This window comes from Lepidothrix coronata, unplaced genomic scaffold, assembly GCF_001604755.1.
Source record: "Lepidothrix coronata isolate B3197 unplaced genomic scaffold, Lepidothrix_coronata-1.0 Scaffold78, whole genome shotgun sequence".
Taxonomy (NCBI): Eukaryota; Metazoa; Chordata; class Aves; order Passeriformes; family Pipridae; genus Lepidothrix; species Lepidothrix coronata.
Genome location: NW_016690258.1, coordinates 217,383 through 233,837, shown reverse-complemented (window position 1 = coordinate 233,837; position 16,455 = coordinate 217,383). Strand labels below are relative to the sequence as shown.

The 16,455-nt window shown below is 42.7% G+C and overlaps 1 protein-coding gene across 4 annotated transcripts; it reads right to left on the bottom strand.

The window, feature by feature from the left end:
- Nucleotides 1–4,434: 4,434 nt before the first annotated feature.
- ATRIP (ATR interacting protein) lies at nucleotides 4,435–16,273 on the bottom strand. 4 transcript variants are annotated; one of them, XM_017819868.1, is made up of 13 exons: nucleotides 15,988–16,273; nucleotides 14,723–14,805; nucleotides 13,091–13,261; nucleotides 12,332–12,450; nucleotides 11,874–12,034; nucleotides 10,537–10,635; nucleotides 9,944–10,073; nucleotides 8,093–8,827; nucleotides 7,412–7,554; nucleotides 6,746–6,837; nucleotides 5,808–5,891; nucleotides 5,294–5,543; nucleotides 4,435–4,966 (listed from the first exon to the last, which is right to left on the bottom strand). In XM_017819868.1, exons 1-13 carry the CDS (start codon nucleotides 16,271–16,273, stop codon nucleotides 4,905–4,907), a joined length of 2,415 nt encoding a protein of 804 aa, XP_017675357.1. In that variant the 3' UTR covers nucleotides 4,435–4,904. The 4 variants fall into 4 exon arrangements, with proteins under 4 accessions (XP_017675357.1, XP_017675361.1, XP_017675358.1 ...); XM_017819872.1 differs by having other exon boundaries at nucleotides 7,412–7,434; XM_017819869.1 differs by having other exon boundaries at nucleotides 14,723–14,802.
- Between the last annotated feature and the right edge of the window lie 182 nt (nucleotides 16,274–16,455).

Below are 16,455 nucleotides of genomic sequence, written 5' to 3'. Positions count from 1 at the left end.
AAAACCTGCAGATCTCCTTTAACGAGCCCTTAGGGCTTCAAAGGGGCCTTCACCCTTTAGGGCAGCAAAACATCATCCAGGAGAGCAAACTGCTGAGCTAAGAAGCTGAGAGCCCAGGCTTAGGTGAGGAATATTGCTAGTTATGTTTTCATGATGTTAAAGCAGCAGATGTTTACAGCAGTGTGAATTTTTCCAGAACAAAACTTGGCGTGAATTTAAAGCCCGTGGCAGGGTTGTGTGGAGGAGCTGGACACAAAGGAGGGGAAAACTTCAGTAGTTATTGCCAAACAAGCAATTCTTGCCTATTTTATTTTTTTCCAAGTATGGAAACTCAGTATTGACTCTAGGCATGTATGATAACCTGCCAGGTTTGCTTTAGCCAGTGGTTTGGGGTCTGTTTTTTTCCCTCTGGTTACTGTTTGACCTCGTGTAGTTCTTGCAGCCAGTGCCACAGGAATCTGGTCAGATTTACAGTGAGCTACATAAGAGGGACAAAAGTACCCAGGTTACACCTGGCAGAGGTGAGACAAAACTGAAGAAAACGTTGTTTTATCCTTTCAGGAGCTCAGGTTTCTGTATTGATGGAGTAGCTTCCTCTGCTTCACCTTCCTGTGGCAGCCTCCACTCAGGGCGAGCGAGCCATGTTATAAAGGATGTTTTTCTGTTGTAAAGTGATGTATTTAGGGTCAGACACAACTGCTTTTGTCAGTAGTGGATAGTGAGGAGGCTCTGCCTGGTGCAGGGTGGCACAGGCCCCTCTGGTTCCTCTGTACAGTTTGGAAGTGATGCCACTTCTGCCTCGGTGCTGTCCCTCCTCTCCTGCAAACTGACAAACTCGGTGGCTGGTTCACTTTTTGTTTCACTAGAGGGAAGAATGTTGTAAGATAACCTCTGATATCCAATTTCCCCTACTGCAGTCAAAACAACTGTTAAATCAGTTACTGGAAACTCCATTTAAGGTTTGCTCCTGGAGCTGGATTTGTGGTTCACTCTCCAGTGTTACTTCAGCCCTTGAATCAGGTAGGATGTCCTTTACAGGCTGCTGGACTGGTGCTGCAGCTCAGCTGTGCTGTAAAGAAGGTTCTTCAGCAAAACAAATGGTTCAGCTGCATTCTCAAAAACCAACCTCTGCATAGACAAAGAAAATTACTGTTCTGTGTTACCTCTGTTAGGAGACTCTACAGTTATTTGTTATATTCTCACCATATATGAAAATAAAGTAGCCATTTCCTCTGGGTATTTTCAAAAGCAGGTTACCCCTTGAGCAACTGTTCAGAGTATTAATGCACTGACAGCTTTAGGACTTCTAAGACTAGTCCATGTTCAGCACTCTGGCTGTTGGCCCTGACTCTTGGAAGCACTGGGATAAACTACAGCCACAGTGGGTTTGTAGATCTTTATAAAGCTCACAGATCACCTTTTTTTATCAGTCTGCTGTTAGAATCAATGGTGGGCAGTTTTTATTTTTAACAATTTACGCTGGAAATGTAAGTTTGCATTTGCTGTTACATTCACAGCAGATAATACACAGCCCTTTTGTAGGCAGAACTGCTACATTTGACTTTAATTGTAACCATTTGGCCACTATAACCATAAATAATATTGCAGACTGTAACATAAAAACATTATTCAGTGGTTAAGATGACTTAGTGTTCTAATAGTTTGGCACAGGCTAAAGGTGTTTTTTAAGCAGTTTCACACTAGTGGGATTAATATGAATAAAAACAACTTGGGGATGTTGCTACATGATGAGATATTTTGTATTTGCCATCCTCACCTAGTTCAGCTTAGCTTATAAAAATGGGTTTTGAGGCCTGATGTGACACAAACCAGTTGTTTGGGTTGGGAGCTGGTCTAGATGAGCTAGAGAGGCCCCTCCCAGCCTCACCCAGTCCGTGATTCTACAAGGTGTGCAAAGTACAGTTCGTTGAGCAGGAAAACTCCCAGCTCTGGTCAGCTCAGCTTGTCCAAGGGGAAACTCCGCCTGCCATCCCCACAGGCAAGGGAACAGATGGGTGGCTGCAGCTGAGGAATGTGATAATCATGTGTAGAACATGCCCAGTGGTTTTCCTTGTTGCTCAACACTTCATTGTTCAGTCCTGTGACTGCTCTCAGTGCCAGAGTAAATTCCTTTTCTCAGTTAATACAGAGGCACAGCTTATCCATAGCATGTTGGGGAAATGCAAACTGGCCACGGGAAAGCTGCTCTGCTGGGAATTCTTCAGGGACTGTCTGATGAGAACTGCCTGGTTGGTTTTGGGTCATGAAGACAGTAAAGCAGTAGCCCCAAAATGTGTAAAAATGCTTCAGTTTTTTTTCAGGGGATAATCAGCTGTTGCACACATGGTCGGATCTTTTTAATCCCAAGAAAAATTCCAAGAGAATGTAAAAAAGGAAGAATTACTGAAGGTCAGTACAATCTTGCAATAATTCCAACGAGAGATTGGTCACCATAAATGATTTAACAAATAGGGAATTATGGCAGTCCTGTAAGTATGTTTATTTCTGCCTTTTCTCTTCAGGAATGCAGCCTCATTTTGCTTTAGGAATGTGAACTTTTCAGTCACAGGAAATGCCTTTAACTTTAAAAGCTCTGGTTTAATTTCATAACACCGTGATGTTACCATAATTTCTGCCAGGAGAAGTGTAGGGTCTGTTTGGGGTATGGAGCCTGGGTTATACCAGTGAAAAGTCAAAAGCTGGAAGAAAATTCAATGAGAGTGTAAATGTACATGTCCAGGTGGTGTCTGTGAGTGGGTGGATGGGAGGGGATGCAGAGCCAGGAAGGAACAGTTAGGGATTTTCCTGGCAGTTTTTTCCACAGATAACACTTCAGTTTATATAAAGTTCAGCAATAATCCACTTTTCCCTTTTTCCAAGTTGCCATACACACACACCCTTTGGATGAGGCCAGGAATTTTTTAAACAAGTTTTTATAGCTGGCTTGCTTCAACAATTTGGGATTCATTAACTGGTTTTTGTCCAAACCCTTCTTAACAGTTTTGGTCTGTTCACCCAAAGGGGATTAAATGTATCTTATCTCTATAAACTCAAATTCTGTTTAGAGAAACTAAGTGGTGAGAACAGTTAAAAAGTGATGGCAGGTCACTGTATTTTGGGATATTGTGACTATCATGTCTTTGTTAGAGCTGTCCTAAGCTTGCCACTCACAGCAGGCTCATGTTCAGATACAGCTTTACCACAGCTCATGCTCGTGGGGCTGTTCTCAAAGAATTATCTTAATGTTTATTTTGGTTTTGAGGAAGGAAAGGGCTTTTACATGACTTTCTCAAGCTCTTCTCTCTCATCTAATCCTGCAGGCCAGGAAATGGTGGTTGGTGTTGGGTTTTTGTTTGTGTGGGTTTTTTTTCTTGTATTGAGTTTCTATTTGTTTGTTTTCTGTGGATAAGCCAACTGTTGTTTTTGTCACACAGCCTCTGGTGTCTTGTCCAGGGCCCTGGGGCAGTTCCAGGCTTGTGGCCGTGCAGTCACACACAGGCTCAGAAGGCCTTGCTGTTATGTGCCTGTTCATCCTTCCTTGCTGCATTTAAGCAGGAAAATGGCAGTTTTCCAGATGCTACAAGGGACTTGAAACCTGCTGCTGAGAGGAGCAGTTGGCAGCTTGTGTTTCACAGGAACAACCTGGTCCTGCCTCTGCAGAGCTGCTGCTCCGGGAGGGAGCCCAGGCTGTGCTGGGAAGAAGCTTCAGCCCTTGGGAGATGATGGATTATTTCCCTGGTTATTCCTGCACAGCAGTCTCTGGAAAAGTTCTTTTCCAAAGCACAAACCAAGTCAGGAGCTCTTTGAGCCCACTGGAGTGGGGCTCTTTGCCCCAGGGCAGGACGCAGCTTCTTTGGGTGTGACCAGGGAACTGAATGTTTCCCAGTTTTCCAAGAGCTTCCTTCCCACTGTAGTATGGTCTCTCCTCCTCCTGTTCCCTGGATCCAGGCTCTTTCTAAATCAAGCACCTGTGGAAAAATGAAAAAAGCTCTCCCATTTATAAATACAAACCCGTGGGCTCATTTTAAAAGCACTCACACCTCCCTTTTTAGGCTCAGTTGATAACCTGCAGCCCAATGTGACTGTGACTGTGCAGGGAGCAGCAGCTCTTCCTCCAGCCTTCAGTGCTGTATCCTAGGAATGACATGGTCATTCATCTTCACAGTGACCAAAAAGCCCCAGTCATTCTGCACACACTTAAATATCCCTTTATAACCTAGGATGGAGTCCTCAACAGCACCAGCTTACTCTTTCAAGGTGAATTTTAAAAAATGTAAGGTCTAGTATTTTTTGTTTGTTTGTTTTGGTGTCTCCACAGTTACACTTTCAGCAGATTCATGAAAATCGAGTGAACTCGGGTGACCAATTCTCAGCAAGAAATTCAAAGCCCTGTAGTGAACTGCCAACTCCAAGTTACTTCTAGAAAGGTTTTTAAAAATCACTGTAAACTGTTTACTAATACCAACGTGAAAATTTTGGAAGTCAAGCAAGAAAGAGTTAAAATTACAAAAGAAAGTGTGTTCAAAAGGCTTTCATATGAATGCAGTGATCCCAAACATCTTGGCACGTTCAGCATCATAAATTCAGCTGCAGTCACAGGAAAATGGAAGGCACGGAGAGACATTTCCGTTCCATTCCCAGCAGTTTTGTACAGGATGAAATTCATAACCAGGGCCAATCATAAGTCCATTGCAGTGTCATTCTCATCTCAACATTTGTTTACTTTCAGCTACATTTCGATGGCACTGAAATAATTACAGCAAAGAGATGTGCCTTAGTTGTGCTGCCTTTGAATGCAACCTTTAGGCTGTCACTTAACAAAGGGATGATTTAAAGTTCACATTTGCACTGGCAATGATTATGATGATTCAGATGAGGAAGGACAGATCCCTGTGAGATGTTGGCTAGCTGGAGTCCACTCCTTGGTCTTCTGGCTCAGGAGGATACAACTCATCCAAAATCAGCTCTGCAACAACAAATAGTCATGTTTCAGAGAGTCATTTTTTCTACTTGATACAGTGTAACTATGACTGGTATCTACATTTTAAAACATCCTGACTGTAGACAGCAAACAGATTGTATTTCTTTGGAGAGAAGAACAAGATACAGCTATTAAAGAAGAATAGTAAAGCACTGGTTAAGTATAGTGAATATTGAGAAGCACAAGACTATGGCCTGACTTCAGAGGTCTGAGCAGGAACCATCTATGGTATTTGTTAAATGAGGAAAGGGACAGAAGGGAAATTTCTATTTCTACAGCATGGAAAAAAGCCAACATCTGACTGATTTTTACCTTCACAGGCACTCAGTTTTTTAGTCTTTTTGAGAATGGCTCTTATGCCTGGCATGGCTTGGTCATATTGATGGAGAACTTCTAAGCAGTGTTCATGAAACAGCTTATCTTTCTGAGATAGGCTGTGCAAGAGTAAAATAGCATCCCGTAAAAACTGAATAATTTGCTCCTTATGTGCACACGAGCTGTTCTCAGCTCTTCTCATCTTCATCCACTGCCTGTGTAACATTATAATTAGTGCCTTAACCACCTGCAAGAGGAAAAACACAAAGCAAAAAACACAGTAGCAGAAAACTTCTTTCATTGTGAACTTTACTCTGCAATTCAGAAGCTTGAAGAGATTATTTTCTAGCAAGCCAAAGCAAGCTCCCTAGGGAGGTGGCATCCTGTAAAGTACAGGACACTCCTGTTTCCTTGTAGCTAAAACAAGGGGAGGGGGGGCAGAAAGCTATTCCAGCACTGAGTACCTGGAAGTTCTCAGCAGATTAAAGTCGGGGGGGCTGTGGTGACTCACCTCGAGGTTGCACTGACAGGCTGTGCCAGGTGACAGAAGTGCTGGGCTGGAGCCCCTCGTGCGCCGCGTCAGGAGCCGCACTGCCTGTCACAAACACACACCGCGTTACGGGGGCTCAGCTGCACGCAGGGAGGGGCACAAACAGGATTTCACTGCTGGTTTGAAACCTTCTTGGTTTTTCCTCAATGCCTCCAAACTGTATTAGTTTTTTTTCCCCTGTAAAACTTTACAGAGGCAGAATTTGCCTTGCACGGAAACCTTTTCGACTTTCTGATGAGCAGCTAAGGAGGTCAGGGGGCCTTAATTCACTGCATACAAATGTACTTTAGTATAACACAGCAGGTAGGGGGATAATGGGAAGGGTTCAAAATTCTTAAAACGAGAGCAGAAGTGGAGCAAATAGAACCTCAAGTCACTTCTGTCAGTACAAACAACACAAATTAAATTTAACAGCCTTTCTTTCTACATATAACCATGGCTATTATACAGCAAGTTAGCATTTCCACTGAATACAAGGAATATAATCCTAAATCACTCTGGTCTGCCTTTTAGATGTAATAGGGGGAATTAAGACAATCAAAATGAAACCTAGATCTTGCTTCTTTTTACTCTTCTATTGATCTAAAAGCAAAATAAAACTTGGTGTTGAATATCTGTAGCCATCCTAGAATCTGTACTGTTTTTTCAGTGACTTAAAAGATATCATGACAGATGTTCTCTTTTAGAATAGTTACTGATTCAGTTTCAAGCAGGTCCTTTTAAAAATGAAAATAATAAAAAAATCAATGTAATCCCTTACTGCAGGCCCATAGTTTCAGTTTCTATTTCAGCTAGAGAAAGAAATTGTTTTCAGGCAATTGGTGCCTTGTCCTGCTCCTCCCACTCCCCCAACTGGAAAGAGCAGGAAAGAGCATGTGGACAAACAGCCACATGGTTACCTCTTGTTCCAGCTGAAGCCAAAGCGTTTCAGATGCTGATTTATCTGGTCTTGATGTTATGTACATGTACAGTGCAAGGAGAAGGCAGGTGTCTGAAACAGAGAGAACTTGGTTCTTTCAGTCAGTTGTTCATGACGAAAATTAATTCTTTTAATTAAAAATTAATTCACATTTCGAGTGCTCTCCTAGGACTTGTGGTACAGGCCCCACTTCTTGCTTTACTTCACGCATCTTAAGCAGTGCTGAAGAAATTAGTATCCCCTAACTTTGTATGTGCCTTCGTGCTAATCCTGTCCTACTTCATTCATAAGGAACTGGACAGAGACCATTTGTCATGCAGGGTAATGGAATCCCCAAGCTCAACAATGCACAGATATTTAAACCTCAGAACTCCTCAAAACCCCTTTTTTCTTCAACAACCTTTAATACAACGAACGCTAATCTTGACAATTTTAAAAATCCACATGGCTATCAAAAGCACCACAGGTAGGCAGATGCCCTGAGATAAATAATCTTTAAACAATAACTGAAACCCTGCACTAGAAAACAAGGTTTCGGGGAGCATATCAGGCTTTTTGCCTTCTGGGGTTTTAGCACCTCGGAGCAAGGCCTGTTTGCATTCCTTTGAGTGATGGTACCAGTGCTCTGTGCCCTGCAGCCCTTTACCTGAGTGAGAACACAGCTGAGCAGCCAAGCCCTGGTGCTGAGAGAGGACACCCAGCAGTCTCACAGTCAGGAGGACGGCAGGCAGGGGGGTCTCTGGACACAGGCAGTGCAGCAGGGTCTGGCTGCTCAGCAACTGCTGAAAACTTCAAAAGAAAGCTCTGTTAGAAATGGGGAATGCACTGACAAGTTGAAAATACACCGTTTCTTGTACACAGCCCCATAATTTGTGCCCTTTTAGCTATTCAGAACGTAACTGATCTCAAATTACTGAAAAACATCGTGACACTTGGCAGTCACTGCAGTTCACACTGGTTGTGATGAAATGCTTCACTTTTGACTGGCATTTTACCTGCCAGAATGAGACCCTGTGCTCTCCTTCCTTATGCATCTCCCAGCAATCTCAAAAAAAACCCCAAATCAATATTACAGATATTCTGATCCGATGCATGTGGCCTTAAAAAGTTTCCTCACTTTCAAACTGATCAGGGATGATTATCACACTTATTAGCAGCAAAGGTAATAGAAAGATCCTCAACTGCTCCCCAAAGGTGATCTGAGAAATGTGATTTCTCTCATACAGGGCAAAACTTCTACTTGTATCTGCACATATTGGTTTCACCAGGGGATGGAAAGTGCTGAACACCAGAGTCTGAAATCACTGTAAAACTATTACTAACTTACTTTATTAGCAAGTCCATTGTTGAATTTTCAGCTAATTTCACCAAAACCTGTAGGCTCTGGCTCAGGATTCTGTCAGTCTGGGAACCCCTTGCAGCAGAAAAAGCTAAAACCTGAAGAAGCTTTTTAAACAAAGAATGCTGAGCTCGATCGTTATTGGGAGCATCCTGTGGAGCTGCAGGCAGCCCTCCTTGTGTCCTGGCATCTTCTTTATTATCACACTGATTGTCACACAACACATTTTTGTCCATCTTGGAAACCTGTTTGTCTCCAGCAGCAGCAGCACCTTCTTCCACTCCGGCAGCCAGCAGTGTGTGGACAACGTCCCAGCTATAGAACACCAAGTAATAAAGGATTCCCAGTGATATCACTGCAGTTTCCTCAAGAGACAACCTGAAGTCCTCCTTACTCGACACCGAACTTGTGCTGGTTCTGGAAGAAACAGTGGAATGGTTTCCACAGGAACCATTCCCAGCCGTGTCCGGCAGTTGTCCCGCCCGGCAATAGGCACTGACGTGGTGTTCCACCAGGGGCAGGAGGTGCACAGCTCCTCGGATCCTGCACTGTGGCAGGGGCAGGAGCCCTCCCTGGCCTTCTGCTGGGCTTCCTTCAGCTATTCCTTGGTCCATAGCGATCAAGTTCAATCCTGTTATTGCAAGTTTTTGAGCTTCTTGCAGGGACACGAGAGGAGCGGTTTCTTCTTGCACTGTCCTGCTGCTGGGGAGTTGTGTGGACTTCCTATCCAAGGGGAAAAGGCAGAGAACATAGCTGAAATCTGAGTTATCCACATTATGAACTGAACAATAGAAAGGCCAGAGTAATAAGAAATGCCTGTTCCCAAAAATAAAATATGAATTGGGAGGGGAAAAAAAATCATCCTACTCCTTGAGACCGGCACGGAAGAGCAATTACAAAGCATTCCTGAGTCTCATTAAAGTAGCCAGAGCTTACAGGTGAGTAACTTCAGCAGCTCACTATAAGCCACTGTCTGAAACTACATTTCAAACACTGGCTTTCCCACTTCAGGCTTTTGCTAACCTGTCATATATTCTTCCCTGATGTTATCTGGTAGCTTCTGGGAAGGATAAGTATCTGTACATTACTGATCTGGAATATTTAGGGGTTTTTAAAGGACTACAGCAGTAAAGAATTATTTTCCTGGCCAGAAATCAGAGAGTGTTCAGTCATTAACCAGTCAAACTGCAGCTGCAAGGGACAAACTCACCACCTCTTCCTGCATAAATGGCAAGGGCAATGAGATATGAGCCCTGTATGAACCCACATAACACAAGAATTACTAATAAAATATCAGAAAAACAAAGGTATTTCAGGGGCTACAGTCTAATTCTTTAAAGTGAAAAACAATTATAATTTATATCTGATATTCATATTTAAAAACCTTTACCAGTCACTATAAATGTACCTTGGAAAAATGCACATAAATTGCACATTACAAATTAAACACAGTTTCGACTTTGAAGATATAAAACCTACTGTTTTAATCACATTTTCAACATTTCCTTCCCACTTAACTCATGATCATGTTTATGTCCTTCCCCTCAATGCAAGCTGCTAACAGCCACTCCCAGGTTTTACTCTGTGCCTTCCCCTAATAGATGATTAACCTAGTTTATCACTTAGTGATGTTCCACTGTTTAGTATCTACAATAATCACACATTAATCATCAAACACGTGGTATGATGTTTCAAATTCTGCATGAAATGGCCTAAGCAAAACAGCATTTAACACAGGGAATGAGCTGTCCTACATGACTAAGTGTTTCTTAGTACAGAAAATGCCACTGTACTGAGAACATGTCAGATACAATTTAACAAAAAACCCATAAAACTTACGTATCCAGAGAGTTAGGCTGCAACACAGCTCCAGGTAGAGGCTCAGAGTTGCTGCTGAGGAGATGGCACAATCCTAGTAATGACCCAGGGACAATGGGCTGCTTCATCAGTGCATTCAGTAAGATTGAACCTGAAGGGACACAAAACTGTCCTTGGAGTAGCTTTACCATCTCCGACAACAAAAATTGAATATTTCAAAAGATCAGCCTTATCTAGAGCGCTCCCAACCTCAAAATGATCTTTTTCATTATGAATCTTCTTTCTCAAAACCAAGGGAATGATTTTCAGAAAAATTAAGATAGTATTTAAATATAAACCAAACTATACTTAGAGATATTTTAATTACAATCCCCTATTAGCAGAATAACTTGAGCCAAATGACCGTATGTCCCAACTGTCCCGATGACTTGCCCTTCATGTTCCACTCCAGATATTGCAACGAATGTGATGCAATTCTACTGTGAATTGGAACTAAGTTCCCTAAAGACTTCCTAGAGCTGGCTGTTTATGTTTTATAGGCTTGGTGTTGTGTTTTTTTTTTTTAAAAGCACATTTTTCCTGGGTTTATTTCTGCAGGGACAGCATTAAGTTACCTTGTGTGCTCCATTTAGGTGCAGAGTTGTAGGAACCGTTTTTTCCCGTTGCCTCCTGGTGCTTCACAGATGAAACTTCAGGATGGGTCATCTTACTGTCTGGAACAAACAGGGATTGTGAGAACTGCCTTGCTTAGAGATCTCTGCACACCCTCAGTGTTAGACAGTAAGGACTCAGACAACTAAACCAGGCAAAAAAAACATTTGTCTTGTACACTCAGATACATCAACCAGTAGTTAAGAGCAGTGGTGAATGCAGAATTCCTATTCCTTAAGTTGAATTCCCACTGCTAGCAGAGATTAGGACAGCTAAAAATTAGCACAAAAGTCTAAAAAAATAAATTAAAAAGTAATTTGAGCATTTCATAATCTTTTAATCATCTCTCTATGTCCCAATTACCAGGTAAACTAAAAGCCTTGCAGGGGTTCAGAAGGCAAGTAAAGAAGTGTTATTTTTTCAAACAAACTGGCATATTGAGTGCTGTTACCAGAATGAGCAGCAGCAATTCTAATGCTTTAAGGCTACTGCATTTTTCTTTTTGGTGCAGTCCCTACTGCCCATACAGTTTCAGCCTGAACACTGGAACTGGCAGCAACATCTCAGATTTTTCATGACTCTTCCTGTAAGGATTAGTTGATGATATCCAAGTTTCTTCCATTTACTATTTCCCACTGGAAACATGGCAGCTGGCTGCTATAAAAAAACCCACTGATTTTCTTTCATATTACAGCAATCTTCAAAAACATGCAGATATTCATTTCCTAAGCTTTCCTCAATGAATTTCAAGATAAAATGTTGTGAGAATGACTGCCCCACACATAAAAGAGGAAATGAGTATATTGTTTCCGTTGCTTCTTTCAATATGGCTAAATATGTACCCTTTAAAATCCAACCTCCCCTGCCCCCCCAAAAAAGCCAGAACAACAAGGATACAAAAAATGCTTTAGCTGACTAGCAGACCAATTCAAGAAATAGGCAAATTACTTCCTGTTTTTTTATTCAATGAGAAAAGGCAGATCAACAATTTGGATATTTTGGTTCATCACATAATACAGGAAAGTTTTTTATTGCAGCCAATGGGCCCCTTCATCGTTGGCACCTGGGCATCTGGTACCAAGGTGTGCATTAAAATGGCCTTGATGCAATTTTCAGTCATGGCTGTTTAACTCCAATGGCTATAAAGGGGAAAGAAATTAAAGGAAAACCAAAATAAAAGTAATTGCTTTTGTCTGCAGTGAATTTACTGCAACTGTTCAGTCATGTAGTACAAAACCCCTTCTCTAAGGTAGAATGTTCACATGCAGCTACAAATGTGGCAAGTTGTGCATGGATTTACCTTCTTTGACTGAACTAGTTGGGGCCATCAAATTTCCTGAAGAACACGATGGTCTAGTGGACATTTCAGCATTGAAGGATTCTTTTGTAGGAAAAGATCTTCTTCCAGGCTGTGGAGAACATCCTTCTGGTTTCACTTGTACTGCAAAATTCTTTTTAGGGCTAATATAAAAAGGTGAATCAGTATTTCTTTTGTAGTTATTTTATTAAACAATAAGCAAGAATCTACTTTATTTTCACTGATGTTTTAAAGCTACTTCACTACAAACTCTTTGAATTTCTGTCTTAGATACAAGAAAGGCTCTTTCTGAGCAAATTTCATAGAGGTGAACAGACCTTTGTGGTTGTATTTTTTAAAGACAACGGAGTTAAAATTACATGAAGAAAGGAAACTTTTTAAAATAGTTTAAGCACACATTTTGTAAAAATGAAAACAAATTCCTTCTCCAACCCCCCTACCTTGTTGTTGGAACTGTCTGAGTAACAACATGTTTATTTCTTTCACAGTTCTGAAGTCGTGTTCTTAACTCATTAATTTCTGCATCCTTGAACTGCAGCTCTGACTGCAACGACTGCAACTGGAAGAGGAATTAAAGACAGTTTTCCTGTTACTGAGTAATTTAGGGGTGTTGTAACTGCAGAGCAACTGGAGTTACCATAAGAGTTCAAGATAACCATCTGCTTACTGTGAACTCTGCACAAGATCTCCATTTTTATGAATCTTAGTCCAATTAACACTATCTGAGAACCAAGTGCCAGAAGTTCAGGCAAGAAGCGTTTGGGACTGGCTAAGACAGACCAAGTGCCACACAGAGCATGACCAAAGAGAACAGCACAAAAGCAGCCCCTGTCCTCTTCAGGGCTCTCAGAAAGATGACTGCAACAGGAACAGCAACCTGATCAGAGGCATGGAGCATGCTCTGTCTCTTTTTTCCATTGTAAAATACATTCCAGTTTTAATGGTCTTGGGGTGGCTTAAAAAAAAAAAAAAGGCAGCAAATGAAAACCTCTACCATCTGAATTTTACTCTTTTGTTTTGGCAGGAGAAAACCCTCTGCAAGTTCTTACAAATGCTTTCTTTTAGATAAGAAAATAAAAGCATGCATCGTTTGGACATTTCACACCGATGTTCTCCCTCTGACCAAATGGTCTGTGACATCATTAAGTCATAAACTGGCTTCTGTATCTGATCTGCAGGGAATTGATATATTTACAAACCTTTTTGGAGAACTCTTTTTCTTTTTCACTCAAGGTCTGAGATTTTTGCTGTTCCAGTAGCAGGTATGATCTTTTCTGTTCCTCCACAGCAAACCTCATCTGCTGCAGTGAGTCACGCAGAATTTTAATTTCTCCATTTTTAGTGAGAATTTCATCCTGCATTTCTTTCAGCTGCCAACAGAGAAATTCCATTAAAGGATGTACACAGCCAAAACTATGTATTTGCATCACTGTGTGGTTGAAAATTAGGTCTTCATTTATAATTTCTAGGGAGGAAAATTCTCCTGCAACCCAGTTCAAAAATTCTGCCATGTTGCCTCTAATCTTTTCCTGATTAAATCAGGAAACTCAGCTACTGTTTTCTCTAACAGAATTATAAATGACAGCAAAGACACATCTTCACATACCATTCTGATATCTGTCAAAGACCATCCTTCTCTTTCCCCTCCTCTGCAATTGTTACTTTTTCTTTCAAAGTCTTCTAGTCATACACATCAATAATTTATTCATTATTGGGATGATAACACTGCTAATTTCATTGTAATATTTCATTTAGCAGGGCAGACAACAAGAACTCTGTTCTAAGACAAGGCACCACCCCCAGACAGTATCTTCATGACATATTTACTCTCTTAATTTCCTGAGCAGAAATACCACTCAGAGACAAGACTTTGGAGAGATAATGAATGAGTTACTCAGAAATACACGAGGAAAAAAGCAAGAAGACACCTCTACACAACTGTAAAATGATGGTTTACAGGTAGGAGATTCCCTGATAAAGATGGATATAACAGAGCTGGGAAAGATTCAGAAAACAGAGGTAAGAAAGGTAAATAGAGTAGGACCCTCCCAGCTGGGGGAAAGCACAAAGAAACAAAGATCAATCGAGGTGCAAGTGCACAAGTTATTCTCTGTTTATTGTCTCTCATAGCAGCCACGACCCACCCACTTATTAAGTTCAAAATTAAATCAAAGAAGAAATTTCGTGTTAAAAGTGCTGACCTGTTTCCCTATAAAAGGTATCCAAACCCAAACACAGAGTGTTTAAAAAAATATACACAATAGACTATTAAATCCACATATAATATTTCTGGATCAGGAAGTACCTACATGAAATTAAGTTAAAAGGCTGTTCTGGTAAAATATAAACTTGTTCAAGGCTCATTTCCTTCCTAAGCTGTGCACCAAAAAAGGAGAGACTTTGTACAGGAATTTGTGCCTTCTTACTTTTCTACATCTGCTTCTTGCCCTAAGTATCTCTCCATAATGGATCAGCAGGAGGTGAAGTAACATGAAGCCACTTTAAAGTCACTTTGCTTTCTCAAATCTTTAAGTTGCACAAAACAACTCCCGCTGACTGGCTGACAGGACAGAGAATTCATTTGACAGGGAACACGTAAAACTGACAAATTAGCATTTGCTTCTCTGAAGTGATCAAGAAATGAACTACTGGTCTCAATCTTAATTATTACTAGAGCTGTTTCTAGTATAACGATTTTAACAGACCTCTGGATTACAAAGATTATTGATCAACTTGATTAGAATTAAATGCTTGGAACTGGACTTATCCCACCTTTCAGTCAGCCCTACCAAAAATGTGACATTTAGAGGGGAGGGGAAAACGTTGCCAACCTTCTGTTTGTTTTCTTCATTCTGTGTCTGCAGTACTTCAAACTGGAATGAATCTCTCATCAGCCCATCAGCTCTGCTTTCTGCTGCAGAGAAAAGCCAAGATGTGAAGCACAGATGATGTGTGAACATCACTGGGGACTCAACACCATGTTATTTGCCATTTCAGACATCTGAATATCATAGTATTTATACTATCATCACAAACAGGTAAACTGCCAGGAACCTTGTCAGTGCTTGTGCATCAATCCTTAAAACAGAGAACACCCTTCCACCCCCCCATTTCTAATCTAATGGTTTGGGTTGGAAGGGACCTTAAAGATCTTTTAATATCTTAAAGCAGAAAGAAGGCCATCAGCAAGTGTGAGCAATTCCTTCCAGGTAACTTTAGTTAACACACCCTGCACAAACAAGGGTTCACTGAGAACTTGTTCACCTGGAGAGATGGCAGATGTCAGCGCTGCCAAAACATTAAACTTAAGAGGATTTAAGCTCTCTAAACTTCCCTATGAACAACCCCCTGGTTTGCTTTGCTTTTTTCAAAGTAAACCTGAAAATCAGCTGCTTTAATATGACACATTATGCATTTACCAGTGAAAACTAACAGGGAAAAAATAATCTGGTGGCCAACATCCAACCAGGATACAAAAGTGAATGATGATACTGTGAATGATAACTACAGCAAGTTAAAAGTTTATGAAACTCGTTTATTTGGCAGGTTTAACGTGCAGCACCCACGTCCCAGGCCAGGGTCACCACACACACCCCAGGGCACAGCTCAGTGCAATGTGCCTGCTGGGGTTACTATTCCTTTGTTATTTCTGTTATTCCTTTGAATCCCAGCCATCCCTCTGACACTGGGGGGGGTGCTGGTGGCCAAAGCAAAAACAGTTCCCTGAAGGGAACTTACAGGAAAGACGGAGCAAGAGTATTTACAAGGGCATGTAGTGACAGGACACGGGGGGATGGGTTCAAACTGAAAAAGAGCAGGTTTAGATGATATACTGGTAAAATATTGTTCCCTGTGAGGGTGGGGAGGCCCTGGCACAGGTTGCCCAGAGAAGCTGTGGCTGCCCCAACCCTGGAAGTGTCCAATTCCAGGTTGGACGGGGCTTGGAGCACCCTGCGATAGCGGGAGGTGTCCCTGGCCAAGGCAGGAGGTGGGAATTGGATGATCTTTCAAGTCCTTACAACCCGAACCATTCCATGACTCCTAAAGGGACAACAACCCCTTCCTCAGCAGCGGGGCAGTGCCGGGACACACCGACCTTCCCGCCCGCCCCGGGGCAGTCCCGGGGGTCCCCACGCGAGTCCCGCGGGCGGATCCTGCGACAGCGCCTGCGAGGCCAGGATGTCGATCTGCTCCAGGTCGTCCGCCGTGAAGTCGTCGCTGTCACCGAAGGGGTCGGCGGGCCCGGCAGGCCCGGCCGCGGCACTCTTGGGGCGCTTGTGTGGGGGGAGCCCATTGCGGAGTCCCGGCGGGGCGGCCCCGGCGCCGCTGCCCCCGCTCAGCGCGGGGCCGCTCCGCTTGCGCGGCCGGGGCGGCGCCGCCATGGCGGGACCGGGCCCGCGGGGCCCTCACGGCGCGAGGCCGCCCGGGACACGCCCCCCCGCCAATCACCGCCGGGCGGCACTCCCCGCGCGGCCAATGGGGCGGCGGCGGCCCCGGCCCCGGCTGTAAGCGCCCCCGCGATTGGCCGCCAGAGGCTGCGGTGCAAGCGCCTCGTGGATTGGCC

What these genes read in the sequence shown, in the direction of transcription:
- ATRIP (XM_017819868.1), bottom strand. Translation starts at nt 16,273, where the DNA reads ATGGCGGCGCCGCCCCGGCCGCGCAAGCGGAGCGGCCCCGCGCTGAGC. An exon ending in AACTAGTTCAGTCAAAGAAG is followed by an intron (nt 10,636 to 11,873) that starts GTAAATCCATGC and finishes TGTTTGTTCCAG; the next exon opens with ACAGTAAGATGACCCATCCT. An exon ending in ACCTAAATGGAGCACACAAG is followed by an intron (nt 10,074 to 10,536) that starts GTAACTTAATGC and finishes GTGTCCCTTCAG; the next exon opens with GTTCAATCTTACTGAATGCA.